Source organism: Mesoplodon mirus (genome assembly GCF_964341445.2).
Source record: "Mesoplodon mirus genome assembly, chromosome: 11".
Taxonomy (NCBI): domain Eukaryota; kingdom Metazoa; phylum Chordata; class Mammalia; order Artiodactyla; family Ziphiidae; genus Mesoplodon; species Mesoplodon mirus.
The window spans coordinates 49,225,701-49,249,383 of NC_138987.1; the positions used below are offsets into that span (position 1 = coordinate 49,225,701).

Consider the following 23,683-nt stretch of genomic DNA (forward strand, 5'->3'; position numbering starts at 1 on the left):
CTGTTTAATAGACGGGAAATGACCTTGAATGACTTACTCAAGCTCACTTAGGTTCTACAACAGAGATTCAAATGCCAGCCATCAGTTAGCATTCTCAAATTCCATGCTGTCTCCCTACTATTTAGAATGACTATGCCCCGTTCAGGTAAAATCCCATCTTCTGTCAGATTTTTCTCTCTTGCAGTCCATTTAAAATATATCCAGAAAGTATTTGATCATCATCATAAGACCCAGTACCTCCAAAGAGTAATTTTGACTTAAAAATTAGAATATTTTCCCTATTACAGTTAGTACTTGTAGTTTTTACTATGTCTAAAAATGAATATATATGTATATATATATAAAACATTTGGAACATGTGAAAAATAAAATAAGAGAAAAAATTTTTCATGTTTTAAAAGAACATACCAGTCATTTGGGGTTCCACTGAAAGTATCTTAAAAACAAATAAAATTCTTTCATTTAACAACACTAAAGAATGAGGTATATAAATGTTTTAATCACAGACTTTTACTGTATGCAATTAACTGTATTTCACAACTTGCATCTTACAAAAAAGACAGTACCATTGTGCCTGTAAAAAGTACTGCAATTAAACAGAAAATTACATTACCACATGAAACCACCAAATATCACAACTGTCAGGGTCTACAGTTTTATTTCTTCCTTCAAATGCTATCATGATGTTTTTATGTGATATTCTGTAACCAAGTTATGATTTAAAGTTCATTTATAGTTCAAAAGTCTCCTATAGGTGAATACATATTAAACAAATGGCTAAGAGAAAGCAGGAGACCCTAGAATTTAAGTACTGTGTGGTTTCTAAGTTGGATTTTTAGAAACAACAAAAAACACTTTTATTAGTTGTAAACAAAAATGCAAAATCTGTAGTCATAAAAATATTTTATTGGTAAATTTACATAATAGTAAGTGGGGCTGTAAATACTTCTTAAATTTTAGGATATTGATAAATGCATAAACTGGCAATTGTTTCTGAAAATAGGGTACTATAATTTTTATAAGAATTGTTATATTTAATAAGAGGCCAATTAAACTGATTAAAGATTAGTTATTTCTCAGTTCTGTGCAACAGTTCCCATTTCTGTATTAATTAGATTCACACTTCTATGACCCTGGATAAGTTTGGGGCAAGGAAACAGTGATAAAACTATTAAGTTAAAGCTTTTCCAAAACTGCAGCTTTCAAAATATGACAGGTTTCTTCTCTTCTGTTTTTGCCAAATGCTTATAATTACTTGAATTTTAATGTTCTATATAATACAGAAAATACCAGTGTTCAATGACAATAGCACTAAATCTGAATTATAAAGCCAAGTAATCAATGTTTTATTGTTTACTAGTCTGCTAGTAAACATTACAATAAATGAATGTTTTGAAAGATAAGCAAAAAACCCCCCAAAAAACAGATAAAACCTAAAACATAATTCAGGAACAATAATTTAGTAAAATGTGTCAAAAACATTGGCAATGGTTCATACAAATTCTTTATTTAATAACCATCTTCCTATTTAACCACACCAAGTACCAGCAGGTGTATTTAAGAGGATAACCATTAAGAAAATTCTGTTGTATCAACAGCTGATTAAGTTGATTTTTGACTTGTATACATATAACTATTTGTTTCACAATTCTCAAATAATACATATTTAGGCAGCTTGCACTATGTTATAAAAATTTAAATTCGTTACATGCCAATAGTAGAGAATTCAAGAATTATGTGTTAGAATTCACTAAACTAAAAGTGAAAATAGACTTACCAATAACACTGCATAATGAGTAATTCAACCACATTTTCATGGCACCTTTAACTGTGGAGACCAAAATGTTAAGTCTGGAAATGTTTGGTAGGCATAGATTGCAATAAAATCTAACAAATTTCTATTTTATGTAAAATGCAAATTATGGATTGTGCATGAGTATGTTTGTCATGAAAATGTGGTACTTCTTGGCATAATCTGTGTATTTGCATGGTATGACAGAAGTGACTAGGAAATTGGAGAAAATAAACTTTAATGAGATTCTCCGTTCAATGATGAGGCTTCTCCTCTGGGTGAAGATGACCTGGACATTCCCCTCTCTGTGTTATCAGAACTGGAGCCACTCTGACTGTGTTGATCTGCAGAAGCAGCACTAGATGCGGGCGGTGACTTCGTTTTCTCCTTAAAGTCTGTAATAATGACTGTCAGATCTCCAACGGTAACTTCCAAATGTTGAGCACTACTCCGATCCACATTTTTCAATCTTGGCCTAAACACAAAAGATGATAAAATTTTAAACTAGCTTTTCTCTCTACCAACTTTCTGAGCATGTAATGCATATTAAATTAGGTAAAAATAACAAAACAAATACATCTATCTTTAAAGCTCTATATTCATGTGTAACTAGCCACAAAAATATAATTAAATGTTTGAAATCATTAACATTGATCAAGCCAATCATTCCTGAATCTTCCTCAACATGACAAAAAACTCTGAGAGTAATGTTCTCTTAAATGTGCTTTTATAGCTTTATCATAATTTTGCAGACAGCTTATCAATTTTACTAAAATAAATGTTTTAGAACAGCAGTGATATAGCTGAATCACAGAGGAAGCTGACAACAGCTAAGGTTGAGTTATATGCAGGGCTGTTACTCCACTGATGTGCACTTATGTAAGAGCGTCATGACTGTCTGTTCTGCCTGGACCCATGACCATTTTGATTGGTTAAAGCTCATGCAAATATCTGTTCAGTATTGTGAACATCACTCCTGGCTTTATGAGTGAAAAACAAACATTTCAAACACAAATGTCTTGTAATCTAGTAAAACAAAAACAAAAACAAAAAACAGCAAGTGTCCTCACACTTAAGCTTGTATTTGTGGCCTCTGTGTTTAATTTCTAATATACCTTCAACTAAGAAAAACACTTTCATGATATAGTAAAAGAGATGAAATCTTTTATTTCTACTTTATATACTTTATATATTGATGTTAAAAGACAGTATTAAATGGTTAATTTTATTACGTCAAAAGTGCCATTAAAACACTCTAAATTTACCTGGTTTTCTTATGACTGTTCTTTTTGCTAGTTGTTTCCTTTTCACTTTTTTCTTTTTCTACTTTATCTTTTTTCTCTTTCTTTGACTGTGTAGGGGGCACAAACTGCTGAGTAACCTGCTGTGCAACCAACTGGGAGACAGGCCGAGGTTTCCTGTGTGCATGTTAAAAAGAAAGTTTTTTTTATTACTATAATTTAAGAAAGTATTTTTTATGCGAGAATAGCTCAAATTATGAGAATAGATATATGATTTCACATATAAAAATTTCTCATATGTAAGGTAATTCAGATGTGCAATTTAACAGATATATATATATACACACACATACATTACTGTCTTTCCTATCCAACAAAAATAGAACTATAATAACAGTTAAAAGTTATAGCCCAAGATATATGGTCAAACCATTAAAATATAACTGTTACATAAATCGACACAAAAATTATTAAAAATGTATATCAAACTGTGCTTATGGGGAAGCACACATATAAATAAACACGAATTTTTAAAATTAAACTTGAAAGTTCACACTGAAATAAAAGTTAAATTTATCCCTCTTCTCTCAGAGAAGGAAATACCTCACCATCTGTTACAATGGCTATTCTTTTCTTTAAAATCTTTCATTTATTCACTGAATAAATATTTGAGTGTCAAAATTTCTCACTTCTTACTGCTCAAATCTTTGAGGTTCCTTATGTATCCAGCCACAATTTCACTGTGGTTTTTTGACCTTGGAGATCTGTCCAGTCCTTTGAGACTTGCCTAACTTACTCACTTACTCAATAGAAAAACATTTATTGAGAACCTACTGCAGAAACTGTGCCGAGATAGATGAAATGTTGCCTGACTACAATCTTTGGTACCAGTTGTCACTTTTGGTACCAGTTGTCACTTTTGGTACAAGTTGTCACTCTATTAGCCCAGGGTCAAGGATGCCTCCAGCTTTATGGTTGAACGTGGACAGCTGAGGTCAAGATTCAAAGTAAATGGTCTCTAAGTTCTTAAAATGAGAGAGAGAGAAAGACAATTGAGGAGGGAAAAAAGGTGGGAAGGAAAAAGCAAAGAAGAGTAAGATAAAAATACATTTAAAAAAATACATTTTAACAGATGGTCTATAAACAACTGTAATCTGTTGCTTGGAAAATCCTGACCCTACTTTGGTCAGTAGAGTTATTAAAAAATCTTTTCCTTTGTTTCTCTAAAGCAAGACAAAATAGAAAGCAAAGAGAAAATACTGCATAATCTAGGATTCAAAGCTGCAAGGAGGAAACCTTTGAAGGAGGAAATAGGAAACGCAGTAAATAAAACATCTTAATAGACGGGTACTGAATTTTGTTTAGAACCTACAGAGTCTGAAATACAGGAAGGATATCCAGGAAAGATGTCCAATACACAGTTTAAAAAGCAGGACTGACACAGATACCAGGGTCAGTGATGTAAATTAAGAGTTACACAAATGAAAATGATATTGAAAGTATGGTAATTAATGGCTGAGCTTGTTAAGGAAATGAACTTTAAAAAAAAAAAGGACTAAAGTAGTGATTCTCAAATTTAAGGTACATCAGGATTACTGGGAAATCTCGTCTAGCTTGCTTAGCTCTGCTCCCAGGGTTCTTATTCAGGCCTATTTAAAATTTGCATTTCTAAATAGCTTCCAAGTTAAGGGGAAGCCTGTGGTCCAGCCACCACACTTAGCAGAGAAGCTTGAAGAAGTGCAATATATTGATACTATTGCAGCATAAAGTTTGAGATGGAGAGCAGGGAGTGGCAGAGAAAAAAAAAAAAAAGGCTGGACAGATAGGAAGGAACCCGACAATGAAAAGCAAAGGAGTCTGATTTACCTTTAAAAGACAGCAGATCACTGAAGAAATTCAGACTTGAATTTTACAGAGATTACTGGTAGCAATCTGGAGGGGAAAGGTAGCACAGAGGCAGGGAAAGCTGCTTTAATAGATCAGGTAAAAATAAAAAGGGCTTGAACTAAAAGGAAGCAGCAGTGGGGTTATTTAAAGACAGGCTGAAGAAGCAGAATCAAGGGGACGTGGTGACGAATTAAACGTGCCTTTCTCACTTCTCAACCAAAAAATATTCCTTTAGCAAAACATACAGAAATTCTTGTTTGTCCTCATGTAACCAACGTTCTGTGGATGAAATCAAACAAAAAATAAAGTCTCAGATGTTGATAAATGTTACGGAAAAAAATAATAAAGTAAGGAATAGAGGGAGTGTTAAGGAAGGAGTTACTGTCTGTTTCCTCATCTAGGATATACACTCCACAAGGAAAGGGATGGCTTCAGGTTTATACACCACTGGATAACTAGTACCTAGCACAGTACTGAAAAAATACTAGATATTTAATATTCGTTGAAAAATGAATGAATGATAAAATCAGGTTTAATGAGGAACGAAGATGTTTTAAAAGACAAGGAATACTGTCTCGATGCTTACTCACGGACCAGGATCAACCACTCACTACACAGACGTAAACAAGCAGTGAAAAGTAAGAGCATCAAGAATTAATTCCTCTTTTAATTATGCTGGAATATGGAAAGAGAAAGAAAGTTCAAAGGTGTGACAGGTTGTGAAAAGGTTTGGTTAGACTAGTGCCTGGTGAACAGTGAGTCACCTAAAATTAAGAGTCACTCCAAGCTATACAATGGAATTGAGGGATAGTCATCATTTGTCTCCTAAGGTATTATGGGTCTCTGAATGTCTTCCTGCCATAACAAATGAAGGTTTGACAACATCCTTTATTATAGTTTGTACTGTCGTTCCCTTCGTCCCAAAATTTAATGCAAAATGAATTTATAAAAATGTTAAACTAAATTACAAGAAAATTGCGAACATTAAAATAAATTTACATTCTAGAGTAGAAATCCTGAAATTCCTAGCAATAAGTTGACATTAATTATTTAGAGGCCATTATCACTAACTTAAGATATATAATAATTTATATTCTCTTTATTTAGTGCTGCCTTTTTTAAGTAAAATTGAGTATTTTTCTAGGTTTTTCTAGATTCATTAATAACCTCAGTACTCAGTGCTGTTTTTCCCATAAGATGTAAATGTCTTAATCATGGATTCTCTGATCAGCTTTTTAGGAATACAACGATTGTGTTGTGGTTAGGTACAGAATATTTTTATAACATTATCAATCACTCCCCCACCCCTCCAGCATTTGTCTCCAAGTTGGTGCCCATCAATTATGTGACACAGTTCCTCAATCACTCCCACTTTTATGTGAGAGAAGGGATAATCCTAATTCCCCAGCTTCATGGATCTTACAACTGCTGCCAAGTCTTTTTCATATTTAACAGGTTTTCTCTCTCCAGAATCTTCCTAGAATCATTTTCCCTTTTTATATGGCCCATAAATCTGAAAATGAGGGAACGCCCTGGTGGTGCAGTGGTTAAGAATCCACCTGCCAATGCAGGGGACATGGGTTCAATCCCTGGCCCGGGGAAGATCCTACATGCTGCAGAGCAATTAAGCCCGTGCACCACAACTACTGAGCCTGTGCTCTAGAGGCCACGAGCCACAACTACTGAGCCCGTGTGCCACAACTACTGAAGCCCATGCAGCTAGAGCCCGTGCCCTGCAACAAGAGAAGCCACCGCAATGAGAAGCCCGTGCACCGCAGCAGAGAGCAGACCCTGCTCACTGCAACTAGAGGAAGCCTGCGTGTAGCAACGAAGACCTGATGCAGCCAAAAATTAAAAAAAAAAAAAAATCTGAAAATGAAAGCATATCAGTACAGCATGATTTGCTCCATGAAACCACGAGGAGAGTTAAATAAATTAACATTTTTTTTAAGATTTATTTACTTATTTATTTTTGGCTGTGTTGGGTCTTTGTTGCTACATGGGGGCTTTCTCTAGGTGCAGCGAGTGGAGGCTACTCTTCGTTGCAGTGCGCAGCACAGGCTTCTCATTGTAGAGCATCAGCTCTAGGTGTGCGGGCTTCAGCAGTTGCAGCACGTAGGCTCAGTAGTTGCGGCATGTAGGCCCTAGAGCACAGGCTCAGTAGTTGCGGCACACGGGCTTAGTTGCTCCACAGCATGTGGGTTCTTCCCGGACCAGGGCTCGAATCCATGTCCCCTGCATTGGCAGGTGGATTCTTAACCACTGCCCCACCTGGGAAGTCCCTAAATTAACATTTTGAAACAAGTTATGAATCTAGAATTCTTCTCAGTGGTAAGAACAAAATACTCAGTAAATGTACACTCTCTTACAAGGTAAAAACCAATACAGAAAGAACAATTAGCTGACCTGGTCAGGTGAGAGACTGCAGTCTGGAGACAAACTAGAAGACTACCACTTCATACTATAAACGATGGTGCTGGTCATGTTGGGTTTGTGGATTTTATAAAATCTAAGCAAAGGTGTCCCTTTGGACAAGTGGAAATGTGAGACTAGTGCTCTGATAAGCAACCAGTAATTTCTGTATGTGGCATTGTTTGTGGTTGATTTTGTTAGTTTTTAATCACTAACAAATTTTCTATAGTGGTTCTCTTCTGCCTCAAGAAAAATATTATTTTTGTTTTTCAGTAGTTGTTATGTCTTTCTCTCTCTTTTTATCCTAAATTTTCCTAAATGTGTAGTAATTCATTCTTTTTTCACTTAAAGATAACAACTTTGCTCTTCTCTTCTAGGATTATTTGATCTGGTTCAACTTTGGGAGAAAAGAAGCACAAAATATGTGTTTCCATGAAGCTTAACTATTGAAATAAAGTTCTCTGCTGCTCTCTAACGGCCTGAATGAGTTTTAAAGATTCTTCAACGAAGGCAGGAGGAACACAGCTTATGACGATCTTTGTACCCTATCATAAAGTGACTCACCTTCACCATGCTCTATTAAAAAGAAAGCCCTCCTAGCTCTAGGGATCTTAAAAAAGTTTAACTGTGATCCTTTTTCTACTTAGTGAGAAAAATCTAGAGGATAGTAGGGAATTTTAGAGGCGGGAGATAGTTAACTTAGGATATAAGGGGCAGGGTATTATTTACAAGGTGTGCCTTTTTTATGTTGAGCGATTTGTCATTCATGATTTTGACAGTACCCCTACAATGCTAAAGGTTCTGCGATAAGGAGGACAAAAAGGTCATCCAGTGCTATCCAGACATATCCCAACTGCACTCTATTGTCATCTACTTGTTCACATACGTCATTATTAGCTGTAACTTGTAAAATATGGTGTTCCAAAATTTTGAGATCCCTATGTGTCCCTACGTATCCTTCATAAATAGTTCAAACAGACTGTCTGTGTAAAGTGTGGCAGGTCTGTTGACTTACTGTGACATGAAAAAAGGGGGGGAACATTTCAACAACCATTTCCGGTTAACTATTATTCATCAGATATAGTTTCTAACTGTGTGTCTCCCCTCCACCCCACAACAAAAATCCTGTATGCTAAATACTATAAGAAAAATGTTTTAAGCTTGATTAACCTCATCACAACAATTTAGCTTTGTCAAGTTGGACAGGCAAAACAAATACGATACAAAACCATTGCTGATTCTTTTCTAAAGGAGGCAGCATTGTTCGTAGCTCAGAAAGAGGCAATCTGCTTCCCAACACTAAAATATACATAGTAAATTGAAGCAGTATAAATCTCAATGAGTTAAAAGGCTGAACTAAACCCAAACCTGTTGTGAGTCTGCTAATACACTGCTAACAAAAGTCCAGAAATCTAACCAAGCAAGATTTTTATAAGCAAGCCCCCGGTTTGACAAATGTATTACACACTTAACACGTGTCAGGCACTAGATAAGGTGCCGGAGACTCACCATGAACAAAACAGACACAGTGCTCACCCTCACAGAGTTTGCTTAGTGCATGGGATAGAAGCCGCACAAAAGGAAACTAACTAAATAAAAGTAACTTTTGTCAGAAGCCCTAAGAAGGAAAAAACAGTGTGCTGTGATTTTAAAAATTAGACAGAGGACTTACTACAGGGTGGAAAGCACTTTAGTTCATGTTTAAACTGTCAGCACACCAAGAAAAACAGCCATCACCATGGGCTGCCACCCCCCTTTTAAGTCATTTTATGAATAATTTACAGAAATAAGAAACAAAGGAACAATTAATATTAAAAATTTTAATAAGACTTTACAGTGTAGTTAAACCCAATTTTTTATTCCATTTGAAGGTATATAGACCTGATATAGATTAATGTAACTAATTCCTCATCAGCTGTTAGGCCTAATCCTAGGAACATATCTAATCTTGTAAACAGTGAGTGATTCCTGATTTCAAATACATCTCTAATAGACTGTGGCTTATCTTTACTTCCACTTCTTGCACTTGCATCATCAAAACACTTTACTTTGAAAACCCTGATGGCTCACAATTTTTTGAAAAGGGGACAGCCATTCCTTGTTCCAAAATTATCAAACATTGCCATTTCCAGACTAGGTATACATCCCTACCCTTCAGCATCTGTCCACTTATGAATCGTATCAAATAAATTTTGATGCCAAATATCAGTGAAGATGAAAGAAATCCATCATTTGTCCTAATCCTAGGATAAAACAAAGATGGTTCAGGTTCACGGTCACAAAATACTGTATGATAAAGTCCTTTCTGTTGAATGACTATTCACCTCGTGAGAAACCATATTCCCTTCTTAAGTTCTTAAAGATACATTGTTCACGTAACGATTCTTGACTTTGTGGAAAAACTCGTTCAGGATATTCTCATTTGAAGGTTCAGAGAGCTCTAGCACCATGCAGCCTATTAACAAGCATGAAGGGCTGTAAGTTACTCAGCATGAATTCCCTGGATTTCTCCTCCCCAGGCCCTGGGAAGTGCTTTCTATGGCCTGGCCTGCTCAATGTATCTTCCCTTCCCAGGATTCCTGAGGTAGATCTTATCTGATAGATCCATTTTTGAGATTTTGTGATGAAGAATCAGAAGGAAAGGAAGTTAGGAAGAACCGCTGAAACAGGGTTTGCTTTGTTGTGGGGCCTGGAGAGGTGTGAGGAGTGTTGACTTGGGGGCCAAACTCCTCCGGGAGGGCAGAGGTGGAAGAGGGAAAATGATGGCCAAAACGTGTTGCTGGTGCTACGTGACTTTTTTCAACGGCTTCGAGAAATACAAATAAAGGATCTGCTACTTTATTTTGAAATGGTAAAAAAAAAAAAAAAAAAAAAAAAAAAAGAGTGAATTAATCTACAAAATAAATTAATGAGCTTTAGTGGTCGTCTTCCTTCTGTGCACGTTAATATTTGGTGCATAGGACACTTATTTAATGGGTTATTTAATATTTTAAAAAGAAATGTGCATCACATATCTGTGGAACCCCTGCAGCAGCTCTGCAAAGTCGTGGTCTTCTACGCTCTTCTGCAATGCTGTTGATCTTTTTATGGCTGTGTTCTATTTCCCCATCTGGACTCTAACCCCTACGTGGGAAAAGATCACATCTTGCCTGTTTCTGTATCCCCAACACCTAGTACAGTAGATCTTACGTGTATTAGATGCTCAATAAATGTCTCTTAATATTAACAATTATAAATACCAGTTAAATATGATGCATAAATACAACTATAAATCAATTGTGTAAACCCCTGATTTAACTAGGTGCCAACTTTCAAGGATTCACTGTCTTGAAAAATTTGCTGATGTCATTTTGCTTTTGAGCCATTTACTTCCTTTTTCATGAAAATAAATGAAGGGCTTAAGGTACGACTGCTTTCCATAAAAACTGATGACTGAATCAAAGGATAAAAGAGGCCTTTCTAAGTGGTTTTCCCCACCTCCAAACAATGAAATAATCTACTCTGATAAAACCAGCACTATCTGACTTACCAGCAAAACTCAAATGTTACCTACACTAGTGATACTCAAATGCTTTCTGTTATTGTTTCTGCAGTAGAATCACCATGCAAATAAAATCTTACGAGGAATCTCAGTGTATAAAACTGAAAACAAACTAACTTCTATTGAAGCTGATGTGGAGACTCCACAGCCCCCATCCGCTCAGTGCTCATCCGTGCATCTCCCAGTTAGCCCTGAGGTGTGGCTCTGAGAAAAACAGTTCAAAATCTGCTGACCCAAGGTATTCACACTAAACTAATTAAATTTACACCTCAGGTTCAATGCACTCTTTCTCGTCACTTGCCTTAGTTTGCTTATAGAATGCAGTGAATAGTATCCTTCAACATTTCAAGAATCTATGTTGAGTATTTTGAAGCGTTCTTACTCCAAGGTCTACATACATTTAATTTTCAACATCTAACACTTCCGCAGACGCCCAGAACACAATTTTCCCTAAACTCCTGGGAGGTGGTGGCAGGAGAGACTTGATTCCTTGGCAGCTACAGAGATACTTTCTGGTAAGTACAGACAAAATAGATGACTACATCAGCTTTATACAAACTAGGTTGGAGTGCTCAGCAATTAAGTCTCTGAAAAATCCCTCAAATCATTGAACAACATCACAGTCCACTTCATTTGAAAGACTAAGGACATGCTCCAGAGCTACAAACAGGTCATACTCAACCTTTCCTTCCCCTTAGCCAAATAAAAATCAAGTCCTTTCACTTCTTCTTCCATATGACTGGAACAGTTTCCCTCATCACTCCCAGGAGCACTGCTCTCGCCTAACCCGACAGCCACCTCTGCGCTACCTCACTTGCCTCCTTGTCTCCTCCCCTCCAATCCAGGGTTACTCTTCCTTACATTCATTTATTTAACAAACATTTACTAAGCACTTACTACGTTCAAACCACTGTTCTAAGCACTGAGGAGAGAGTACTGAACAAAACTTTTATTGTGCTCTGTTTATTTATTATGGGGTGACCTTGATTCTTATTTCAGAGAAAACAGAAGCTATTTAATTAACATTTCTACAAGCTGCCATCCATGCCCATACACTCTAACTTCCCTCTCCGTATTCCTATTTAAGGCCATGACTCTATATGCCAACTGGATCCCTTCTCCAGGACACCACTCCTGCTACTGGCCTCTTGCTCTCCTGCTCCAACCATATTTCCTTCTCTAAGTTATCCCTGTCAGCATACAGACACATTATGATAGTTCTTACCTTAAAAGAAAAAAAAAAGAAAACCCATCCCTACTTCCACATCCCCTTCTAGCCACTGCCCCATTTCTTTGTTCTCTTTTCCACAATAAGCATCAAATGATTTGTCTATACTTACTTTCCTCCCTTCTTTCATGGGCTCACCTCAATCAGGTTTTTGCCCTGACTGGACATTCTACCAAAAGTATTTCTTTCAAGGTCATCAACAATCACTTTACCATATCCATTAGTCAACTGTAACTCACATCTCGCTTGGTCTTTTCCAGCCATATTTTACAGAGTTTATCATGCTTTCCCTCCTGCAAAACTATCTTCACGAGCCTCTAGAACACCACACTCTTTCGTTTTTCTCCTGCCTCACCTGCTATTCTTTTTTTTTTTTTTAATTTATTTTTGGCTGTGTTGGGTCTGCATTGCTGTGCGCGGGCTTTCTCTAATTGCGGCGAGCGGGGGTTACTCTTTGGTGCAGTACGCGGGCTTCTCATTGTGGTGGCTTCTCTTGTTGCGGAGCACCAGCTCTAGGCACATGGGCTTCAGTAGTTACAGCACACGGGCTCAGTAGTTATGGCGCACAGGCTTCAGTAGTTGTGGTGCGCAGGCTCAGTAGTTGTGGCTAGCAGGTTCTAGGGCACAGGCTCAGTAGTTGTGGCGCATGGGCTTAGTTGCTCCGTGGCATGTGGGATCTTCCCGGGTCAAGGATCAAACCCATGTCCCCTGCATTGGCAGGTGGATTCTTAACCACTGCGCCACCAGTGAAGTCCCACCTGCTATTCTTTTACAGTCTTATTTACTGGTTCCTTCCTCTCCTTCCCAATTTCTAAACTTTGGAGGGGCCAGGACTTAGTCTTCAGGTATCTCTTTTATCTACACTAACCCTCTAGGACAGGCTACTCAAAGTACGGTCCATCAGTCCAACTGAGGGTATCAGTACCTGGGAGCCTCATAGAAATACAAGTTCTCAGAACTTGCCCCAACTACGGGTATTTTTACGCAAGCAAAAGCTTGAGAAATGGCTGCGCTAGGTGCTCTCATTCAATCCTTGGCTTTAAATACCATCTGTACAATGGTTCTCAGCCTTGGCTCCACGTTAGAATTAACCTGTGTTGCTTTTTAAAAATAATTACACCTAGGGGGCTTCCCTGGCTTCCCTGGTGGTGCAGTGGTTGAGAGTCCGCCTGCCGATGCAGGGGACATGGGTTCGTGCCCCGGTCAGGGAAGATCCCACATGCCGCGGAGCGGCTGGGCCCGTGAGCCATGGCCGCTGAGCCTGCACGTCCGGAGCCTGTGCTCTGCAACGGGAGAGGCCACAACAGTGAGAGGCCCGCGTACTACAAAATAATAATAATAATAATAATAATAATAATAATAATAATAATAATTACACCTAGGAAAAAAGAACTTAAATTTTGCTAAATCTTATAAACTATATATTTAAACTGAAATTAATAAATTGAACATTAATTTTAATAATGAAAATAGTGTCTGAATAATCTTTTCTGGGTATGAAAGTTTTCCTCAAGGACATACATACACGCACACACACACACATACAAAAACCCTCATGTTGAAACATATGAAAAAATGTGATCCATACGATCCAGCTATTCCACTCTAAGGTATTTATCCAGAGAAGGAAATACATGACTACACAAAGACTTGTACACAAATGTTCACAGCAGCTTTATTTGTAGTGGCCCAAAACTGAAAACAACCCAAATGTTCATCAACAGCTGAATAAAGAAAGAAGTTCATACAATGGAATACTACTCAGCAACAGAAAGGAATGAAGTACTGATACATGCAACAACATAGGTGAGTATCAAAACAATTATGCTTAAAGAAGCCACATAGAAGAGTACACACTGTAAGATTTCATTTACAGAATTCTAGAAAATGCAAACTAATCTACACAGAAAGCAGATCAGTAGTTGCCTAGTGACTGAAGATGGGAGGGAGGGAGGGATAGTAGGGAAGAACTGAAAAGGGGTACAAAGAAACTTCTGGCGATGATGGGTATGTTCACTACCTTAACTGTGGTGATGGTTTCACGGATGTATTCATCTGTCAAAACTTATCAAATTGTACACTTTGTGCGTAGTATATCGTATGTTAATAATACCTCAATAAAAGCTGTTTAAAAAAATGTTTAACCTAACCACTAATCAAATTAAAACAGGAATACCTGAGCCCCACCCCCACGTTAAACAAGAATATACAGGGGTGGGACCAGGCTCAGAAATTTTTTGAAAATTCCCAAGCTGATTATAAAGTGTAAACAAGGTTGAAAACTACTGATCTATACGCTACTCCAAAATTTGCATCACCAGCCCCAGTGTCTCCCCTGAAAGACTCCAGACTTATATAACCAACTGCCTACTTACATCTTCATCTGGATATTCAGTAGCAACTCAAAATAACTTATAATTTTGATTGCTCCCTCCTCCCATTCTTCCATTCTTTGACAGTCTTCCTATCTTAATAAATAGAACTCCATTTTTTCAGTTGCTTTGACCAAACACTTAAGACACAATATTTCATTCCCCACTTTCTCACACCCACATCTAATTCACCAGCAATTTCTCTCCACTCTACCTTCAAAATATGTCTAGATTTGGATGATTTCACACTACTCCCACTGATAACCACCCTTGCAATAGTTATAAAGATAACTAACGTCCCTGACTCCTCAACTGTTTTGCTACAGACTATTCTCCCACAAAGCAGCCAGTTGATCCTTCTAGGTATAAATCAAATTATACCACTCCTCTCCTAAAACAGTTCAATGGGTTCCTCCTCCCCACCCAAACCCCTTCCCTAGTTATACTCTGGCAACCAGAGTATATGGCAACTCAGAAGAAAATCCAAAGTTCTTGCTCTAGACTGCAGCCCTACATGATTGAGTCCCTCTTCCTACCTCATCTCCTATACTCCCCCCTCTGGAACCCTCTGTTCCTGCAGTCTTAGTTGGCCAGGGCTGCCATAACAAGATACTGCAGAGTGGGTGGCTGAAAGAACAGAAATTTATTTGCTCGCAGTTCTGAAGACTAGAAAGTCCAACATCAAGGTATGTCGGTGTTCAGCTTCTGGTGCCGAGTGCTCTCCTCCTGGCTTGCAGAAGGCCTCCTCACTGCTCCTCACATGGCAGACAGAGGGAGAGAGATCTTTTTCCTCTTCTTAAAAGGTCACCAATCCTATCCCATTAGGACCTCATCCTTATGACCTCATTTAACTTGCATTGCCTCCTAAAAGCCCTATCTCTAAATACAGTCACACTGGGGATTAGGGCTTCAATATACAATGGGGGGTGGTGGGGGGCAGTATGTGTGTGTGTGCACAGTGTAGTCCACAGCACCCAACCTAATTGGCCTGTGCCTGCCTGGGCGTTTCCCCTGTCATCTCCTCTGCCTACTCACTCCCTCACTTCTTCCAGGTCTCTGTACACATGCCAACAGTTAGGGAAATCCCTCCTAACCTGACATAAAGTAGCACTCTCCTCTCCAACTCTACTCCCCTTCTCTGCCTATTCCTGTCTCCCTCATTATGCTTTCTTTTCTTTTTCTTTTTCTTTTTTTTTTTTTTGCGGTACGCGGGCCTCTCACCATTGTGGCCTCTCCCATTGAGGAGCACAGGCTCCGGACGCTCACGGGCCCAGCCTCTCCGTGGCATGTGGGATCTTCCCAGACTGGGGCACGAACCCGTGTCCCCTGCATCAGCAGGCAGACTCTCAACCACTGCGCCACCAGGGAGGCCCCTTATTATGCTTTATTTTCTTCAAAGCATTTGTTTTTACTTACCAAATTATGCATTATTAGTTTATTGCCTGTCTTCTCCTACCAGAAAATAATACAAGCTGACTTTCACCCCCATAATGTAAACAGATACCTTTTTCTTGTTTTATTTTGTTCAACGCTGTTTGCCCTCTTCCTGTGGCATAAAAACAAAACACATCCTAATGTGTTTTTAATGGATGGGTGAATATGAAACCCTCCTACTCAAAAATTTCCAGGGACCTTAGGTGATCCTACAGCAGTTTCCCAACCCTGGCTGCACATCAGCATCACAGGAAGTCTTTTAAAAATTACAATACTTGGGCCCCAACCAGACCAACTGAATAAAATTCTCCAGGGGTATTTATCTGGAGATAAAAATACCTGAAAAATCTCCAGGTATTTTTCAAAGCTCCTCAGTTGCTCTTGTGCAGCTACTGGCCTACAGAATAAGATCCAAGTGCTAGCTAAACTGTCAGATTTCTCCAAGTCAGACCCTAGGATCTGTCAAGTGAAGCAAATTACTGCATTTCACCTTGTAATACTTTCCTAACGTACCCAGATCCCATCTCTTCCAAATCGCATTATCTACTCTAGCCTACATTCATCTCTCCTCTCTCTGAAACCCTACAGCACATGGACTGTCTCCGATAACCATAGTAAATACATATATACCATGAAGTATAGCTTAGTATACTTAGTATAGCTTAGTCCCGTTTTAAACTACTTATATGTATATTTTTAATCCCCCACATGTGCTACGCACATACTGGACACAATAAATACATGTTGAATAAAGAAAGTTTGTTCATAAAATTATTTCCCTTTTCAATTTGTACTAAACCTGAGAAAGGGTGCATGCTTGAATCTTTCCATTAAGAGCCACTTAAATCAGTGGTCCCAAACCTGACAACAGATTGGAAACACCTGAGGAGCTTTTAAGACACTGTATCCTTGTCTGGACCCCACCTTTAGGAGCTGTGATTTATATAGCCTGGGATAGAGCCCAGTTATCCTTTTGTATTGATAGTTTGGTTTTTCAGTTTCTAAGGTGTTTCCAATGTGCAGGACAGCTGAGAACCAATGACTGAAATGCATCAAATTCAGAAGCTCTACCTTTTCTAAATATAGAGATTTGGCAGCATTAAAAAGATGTTAAGTTACAGTCTACAGAAAACAGCACTCATATTTTCCAAGCCTTTATGATATTGATGAACTCCTAGTGTACTTACTGATCAAAATGTCTATTTTAAGCTAAAACAAGTCTAATCCAGAGATTAATTTTCTCTTTTATGGTCCAGCTTCCCTTCTAGTAATCTGTATTTAGGGAGGACTTACTAGTACAAGCAATTTTTCTTAAGTTTCTCTTCTTCCCTTCATTCATTTACTCATTCATGAAAATGTCTATTGTGGCAGGCAGCCTTCTTCTAAGATGTCCCCAATAATCTCACCCCCTGGTATTCCTGTTCTTGTCTCATGTCCCTGGGAGTGACTGGACCTCGTTAAGTGCTTCTAAGGAATAGAATATGGCAAAATTGATTGATGCCGCTTCCAAAATCAGGTTACCAGAGGACTCTAGCTTCCATCTCTCTCACTTTTTCTTGCCTTGTTGTGAGCGCCTCTGTAAAGTGGCCCACATGACAAAGAAGCCTCTGTTCAACACCCAGTGAGGAAGTGAGGCCTGCCAACAGCCACCTGAGTAAGCATGGAAGAAATTCCTCTCCCACCAATGCCTTTAGATGACCACAGCCCGTGAGAGACCCTGAGTCAGAAGCCCCAGCTAAGCTATACCCAGATTCTTGGCCCACAGAAACGGTGAGGCAGTTTATGTTTGTTGTTTTAAGCAGCTGAATTCTGAGGTAATTTGTTATGCAGCAACAGATAACTAATATACTTATTGACACCTATTATATTCCAAGTATTGAGATGTCATTCTTCGTTACAGAAAATCTGATACCCATACTGGAGGATGGGCTCTCTGAATCTTTATATATTACATAGAGGTTATGGTACTGACTTAGCTCACCAGGGGACTACAACAAATCACCCATCAGATTAGAGCACCTTCAGCGTGGGACAAGTTGTCCTGTGCTTGAGGTTACTCAAGTAAATACTTGATTTGTTCTTCACTTAATGTTCTCATACAGCTGTTCCAACTGGTATTTCTTTTCACTCCTTTGTAATGTTCACCTTTATTCTGTGCTGTCAGTTATTCTTGTTACGCAGTTTACTTTGTGTTGTCTATCCTTACTCCTTGCTCTAGTGCTTTTCCTCTGCTTCTTGGCCTGGTGTGGGTAAGACAGTGGTTTTCAGAGTCATCACCAGGCAGCAGTACTGCTCCTTTCATTTTTCTCTCTCCTTTACCTTTTACCAGCCAGACCTGTTACTTATGTAATAATCAGATCTGTGGCTGTTTTAATAACTGCTCCTGGAACAGCTCAGCGCCATGTTTTCAAAGCCTGGTTTATGTACCACCAGTGGTCCCTGTCATCTGCCTGCTCCACAGGCAGCCTGGTTTAATCATAAATTTAAAAGGTAAGATCAATTATGATTTTTCACTGAAAACTTGTTATTTTGTAATGTATAATCCAAACTCATAAAAGTTGTTTTAGCTCATAAAAGTACAGATGAAAATAATTCCAGAAATGCCAGAATTCACTGAACAGGGCTTCATTAGAATACAGAATGTCAATCAGTATGACAGGTAAGTGAATCTGCAAGTATTGATGTGTATGCACAAGCACTTGGAAAAGAAAAGTATGAATGGAAAGCATACTGATAAATATCTAAAAACTGTTTTTTTTTTTTTTTTTTTTTTTTTTTTTTTTTTTTTTGCTGTACGCGGGCCTCTCACTGCTGTGGCCTCTCCCGTTGCGGAGCACAGGCTCCGGACACACAGGCTCCGCGGCCATGGCTCGCGGGCCCAGCCGCTCCGCAGCATGTGGGATCTTCCGGGATCGGGGCACGAACCCGTGTCCCCTGCATCGGCAGGCGGACTCTCAACCACTGCGCCACCAGGGAAGCCCTGTTTTTTTTTAACAAACCAGCATCCTGTCACCTTTCATAATCACAGTATAATCCTCTTTCAAATAGTGGCATGAGCATTAAAGCTTTTAAATTATTTTCAAAAATATAGTACTTTTCTGGCAAACCAAGTAAGTTTTTATAAAACAAGGGCAAAATATGCTCTTTGATGTAAAATCAATGCACTCTGTCACCAAAAACAGGTAAGTCAAAAACTACAAAGGCAGAGTTCACAGTTGTACTCAATATCAAAAATATTATAAAGAGAAGCTTTTTAAAAAAAATTCACAAAGTCAATGACATGTTTAAAGGGAAAGGAGAAGGCATAAATTCTTGTAATATATGATATAGTTGGGCATTATATAATATTAATAGCATACAATATAGCAGAGTTAATACTATTACATGTGCATGCTAGCAGGTATTTTTGTTTCACAGTTGGAAAAAACCATAAATGTGAAAAAAATCAAGCAGTTCTTACATCATTATAGACAACCTATTTCAGAGAGAAATGATCAATGATTTTGTTTGATTTATCACTGACATCCCAAGCTACAGAAAAGTTACTTCCAGTAGAGTGAAACTATATTAAAAACTGTGAACCACAATGTCAGCTGCAAAAGGTGGGTTGGGGTCAGTACTGATAGAACACCAGCTATTTGTGTAGATATCAAGCTATAAAAGAGATTGCAGTTGACTGCCTAACCTACACGTTGCTTTAGTGTTCAGTGTATAGCTGGCAATCAAAAATACACCTCCCAATTTTGATTCAATGTGATCAGAATGGTCATAAGGTTTTTTGCTATACAAAGAAAACATTACTGAATATACTGAATTTTCCACCTTAATATAAACTGTTGCAGTAAAAAGTATTTACATTTCTTTAAGAAACTGGTAACATCTGAAATGATCATTTCTATGATTTCTAGAGACTTGCTCAAGTAGTATATGTATCTGAGCAATATGTTTAAAGTCTTGAATAGCATGAATATGTTGATTTAGGGTACAATACAATAAATTTAATTTTTAGTTTAAGAAAAAGCCAAATATGGTATATGGGGTTGATCACCGAGAGATTGACTTTCCCACTAAAAATAACGAGGAAGTTAATTAATATTACATTTACCACTGACTCGATTTGAAATATGCAAACTTTCAGCATTTTAGTGAGACAAAGTTGATCAAGAGTCTGAGAGTTCAAGAAACAGCTTAAGATACTATCTGTAATTTTGGGGTCATGTTCAATTTTAACATCCAGAATTATCTGAGCAAGCCAGTGCTTGTTACCATTTCAGCAACCTATAATTGTAAGTTAGCAGAAATTAAGCAGGAAAAGAAATATACAATAGGGGGAACCTGATCTAGAGTTCAAGCTCACAAGCCCTATAGAACATCCAGTAAACAACATCTCTTTCACAGATGTGACTTATTATAAATAACTATTAGTCTTACTTAAAATCTCATTTCTCATTTATAAAACCATAACTGTGAGAAGTAAATATTGTGGGGAGTAAAAGTTGTGAGCATGAAAATACATTAACACATTGTCTTATACATAATAAGTATTAACAAAGAATAAGAATAAACTTATTTTTTCTTATTCTTTAGAGGTTATTCAAACAATTGAGTATATAAAAAATCTGAAAGCTAATATGTGAAGGTACTACTAAAATATGATTTAGGAACACATCCTTATAAGAGTTTAAGTTTTTCATACTTTGTCATCTTCAAACAAAATGGTAATGCTACACTATAAAATCCCAATTTGGAAAAAACTAAAAGCTATTTGGTTTATTCACTTCACCTCTGTGTTTCCCAGTTCCAGAGCTGGGTTAGACGACTGCTGCTAGCCTCCAAGATGGTCTCACATCTCTTGGCATTCATGCCCTTGAACAGGCTCCTCCTACAATGAACAGTGCTAATTTGTACCAACAGACGGATACTGCAGAAATGGCTATAAGTGGGACTTTTGAGGCTAGGTCATAAACAACACTGTGCCTTCTATCTTGCTCACTCTTGATCACTCACTCTGGGGAAGCCAGCTGCTATGTCATCAGAACATTCATGCAAGCCTAGGGGGAAGTACACGTGGCAAGACACTGAGGCCTCCTGCCAACAACAGCCAGTGTGAGCGCACCGTCTTGGAAGCAGATATTGCAGCTGAGTCAAGCCTTCAGATGACTGAAGCCTCAGTTAACATCTTAATTGCAACCTCATGATAAACCCAAGGCCAGAACTACCAAGCCAAGCTGCTCCCAAATACCTGACTCACAGAAACTGTAAGAAAATAAATGTTTTGGAATGCCATTACACAGAAATATATAATAAATCTGTTTGCCAAAAATCCAGGTGAAAAGACAGTGGTTTCTGGTGTGGGAAAGGGGAACATGAAAGAGGGAGAGGAATGGGAATAGACCTAATCAAAGTGAACAGAATAAAACAATGCAAAGTGTTAAAAATGTTTTAGGCTGTTATCTCTAGGTTTCAAAGATCATTTTAATTTTCTTCTTTGTCCTTTTCTATATTGTCCACACTTTAAACAATCTATCTTACTTTTTAAAATAAAAACAGAAATATGCTTTTTAATTCTAAAAACTTTCTAAATTTCATGTGTATAATCTTATTAGGTAATAATCTACTTGAAAATAACTGAAGGTCAACTGTTGAGATCACTACTGACTTTAAAGCTTCACCTATTATTTGTAGTGAGGTGGATGGACCTAGAGTCTGTCATACAGAGTGAAGTAAGTCAGAAAGAGAAAAACAAATACCGTATGCTAACACATATATATGGAATCTAAAAAAAAAAAAAAAAAAAGGTCATGAAGAACCTAGGGGCAAGACGGGAACAAAGACACAGACTTACTAGAGCACGGACTTGAGTGGCATGGACGTATATATACTACCAAATGTAAAACAGCTAGCTAGTGGGAAGCAGCCGCATAGCACAGGGAGATCAGCTCGGTGCTTTCTGACCACCTAGAGGGGAGGGATAGGGAGCGGGGGAGGGATAGGGAGGGTGGGAGGGAGGGAGACGCAAGAGGGAAGAGAGATGGGAACATATGTATATGTATAACTGATTCACTTTGTTATAAAGCAGAAACTAACACACCATTGTAAAGCAATTATACTCCAATAAAGATGTTAAAAAAAAAAAAAGCTTCACCTATATGCAAGGCACTGTGCTAAATGTAAGAAGAGACTAAAAGATGAAGATGACATGGCTCCTAACATCATGGAGCCTCAATTTAGTAGGAGAAACTGTCAGGAAGAATTCAATTATGGCCTAGAACATGGTATATTCTCAAAAAATATTTGTTGAATAAATATGAGGGGTAGGAAATACTAAAAGAGCACACCTACAGTTGGGAGAGTCAGAGTGGAAAAGAAACGTGTCAGGAAAGCCTTCCTGAGGAGCTGGTAAGTAAAGTGAGCCTTACGTGTAGAGACAAAGGTGGAACGGCAAGTTGGAACCAGGCTATGGAGAGTTCTGACAGAGTCAGTGGTCTGGAGTCTGGATTTCATTCTGAAGGAATAAGGAGTGATCACAAGTTCAATCTATATGCTATTCTCTCTAGCATGTTTGAAATTTTACATAATGTTATAGAAATAGAAGTTTAAAAGTTGAATCTTTTTTTGAATCCTCACTGCTGACAATGCAAGGGCATCAGGGTCAGACTGGAAGCAAGGAAAATCATTAAGAAATCATTACTATAGTTGAGAGAGAGGCGGTAAGTGTCTAAAGTAGGGCTTTAGGGGCTATGTGAGAGAGCATATGTAAGGAAAATACTCAGAAGTCTCTTTGGATTTGGGGGTGTCGAGACAGAGGAGAGGAGTAAGCAATGACATCAAGGTTTACAACTGATGCCTAAGGGCATGATGATGCCACAATATCAGAGACATACTTAACATTTCCTATTTGGCCTTACATATGTATATATGTACTAACACATACATATATCCAAGTTATCTATATATTATCTGATGTTTAAATGTTACATACATTATATATTACAAAAAGTATATACAATATATAACATTTGCAGCAGATATAAGATCCTTAGAAATTTTATTCTTATTATGTTTCTTAGGTTAATATTAATATTAGATGAGATTTCATAAGTACCAACTGATGGTATATGCTACAGATAGACAGGGAAGGTAAACAAACCCACTCTAAGTATCAGAAGAAAATTATCCTAGTATAAGCACATTTTGTTGATAATTCATATACAAATAAGCAGTTCAAGACAAAAAATAGGTTATATAATATATATATCACTGTAGCATATACTTTCTAAATAATAAAAACAGCTACATTTAATTTTGAAAATGTTAATCACAAATTGTGATCAAAATTGTCTGTTTTAATATATTATACAATGCCATACAATTTGCTTTTGTCATTTTCTTTAGATTGTTTGTTGTATTTAATTCAAGATGCCTACAGTCACAGAGATCTCATTCTAATTTAAAGAATGTTCTTTTAAAGATACCTATCCTGTAATTAGAAAGATTTTAAAAATATTGAGCTCAGTAATATAAATCACTGCTAGTCTGTTTCCTTTTCATTATACTACATTTTTCAGAGGCATAAGTAATCAACAAATGGTTATTATCTTCTGTCTGCTAACAGAAGATTTAATTCATCCTTTGTAAAGTTCTCCAAAATTTGGATTAATGACTATATATGAAGTTTAGGGCAGAATATCACATTTCTTAGAATAAAAACAGTATTCTGAATGTAAATAAATATTCACATGTTTGCCAAGACAGATTTAGCTCTAATCAGTTAAA

At 37.6% G+C, this 23,683-nt stretch overlaps 1 protein-coding gene across 2 annotated transcripts in view; it reads right to left on the reverse strand.

The window, feature by feature from the left end:
• Positions 1 to 1,486: 1,486 nt before the first annotated feature.
• Positions 1,487 to 23,683, reverse strand: part of YAF2 (YY1 associated factor 2) — a 65,942-nt gene continuing 43,745 nt past the window's right edge. For both annotated transcript variants that reach the window (XM_082635028.1, XM_082635029.1), the window contains 2 exons: positions 3,058 to 3,210; positions 1,487 to 2,267 (listed from right to left, as the gene is read on the reverse strand). In XM_082635028.1, coding sequence (XP_082491154.1) covers positions 2,030 to 2,267; positions 3,058 to 3,210 — 391 coding nt within the window. In that variant the 3' untranslated portion in view covers positions 1,487 to 2,029. The remainder of the gene's footprint in view (positions 2,268 to 3,057; positions 3,211 to 23,683) is intronic.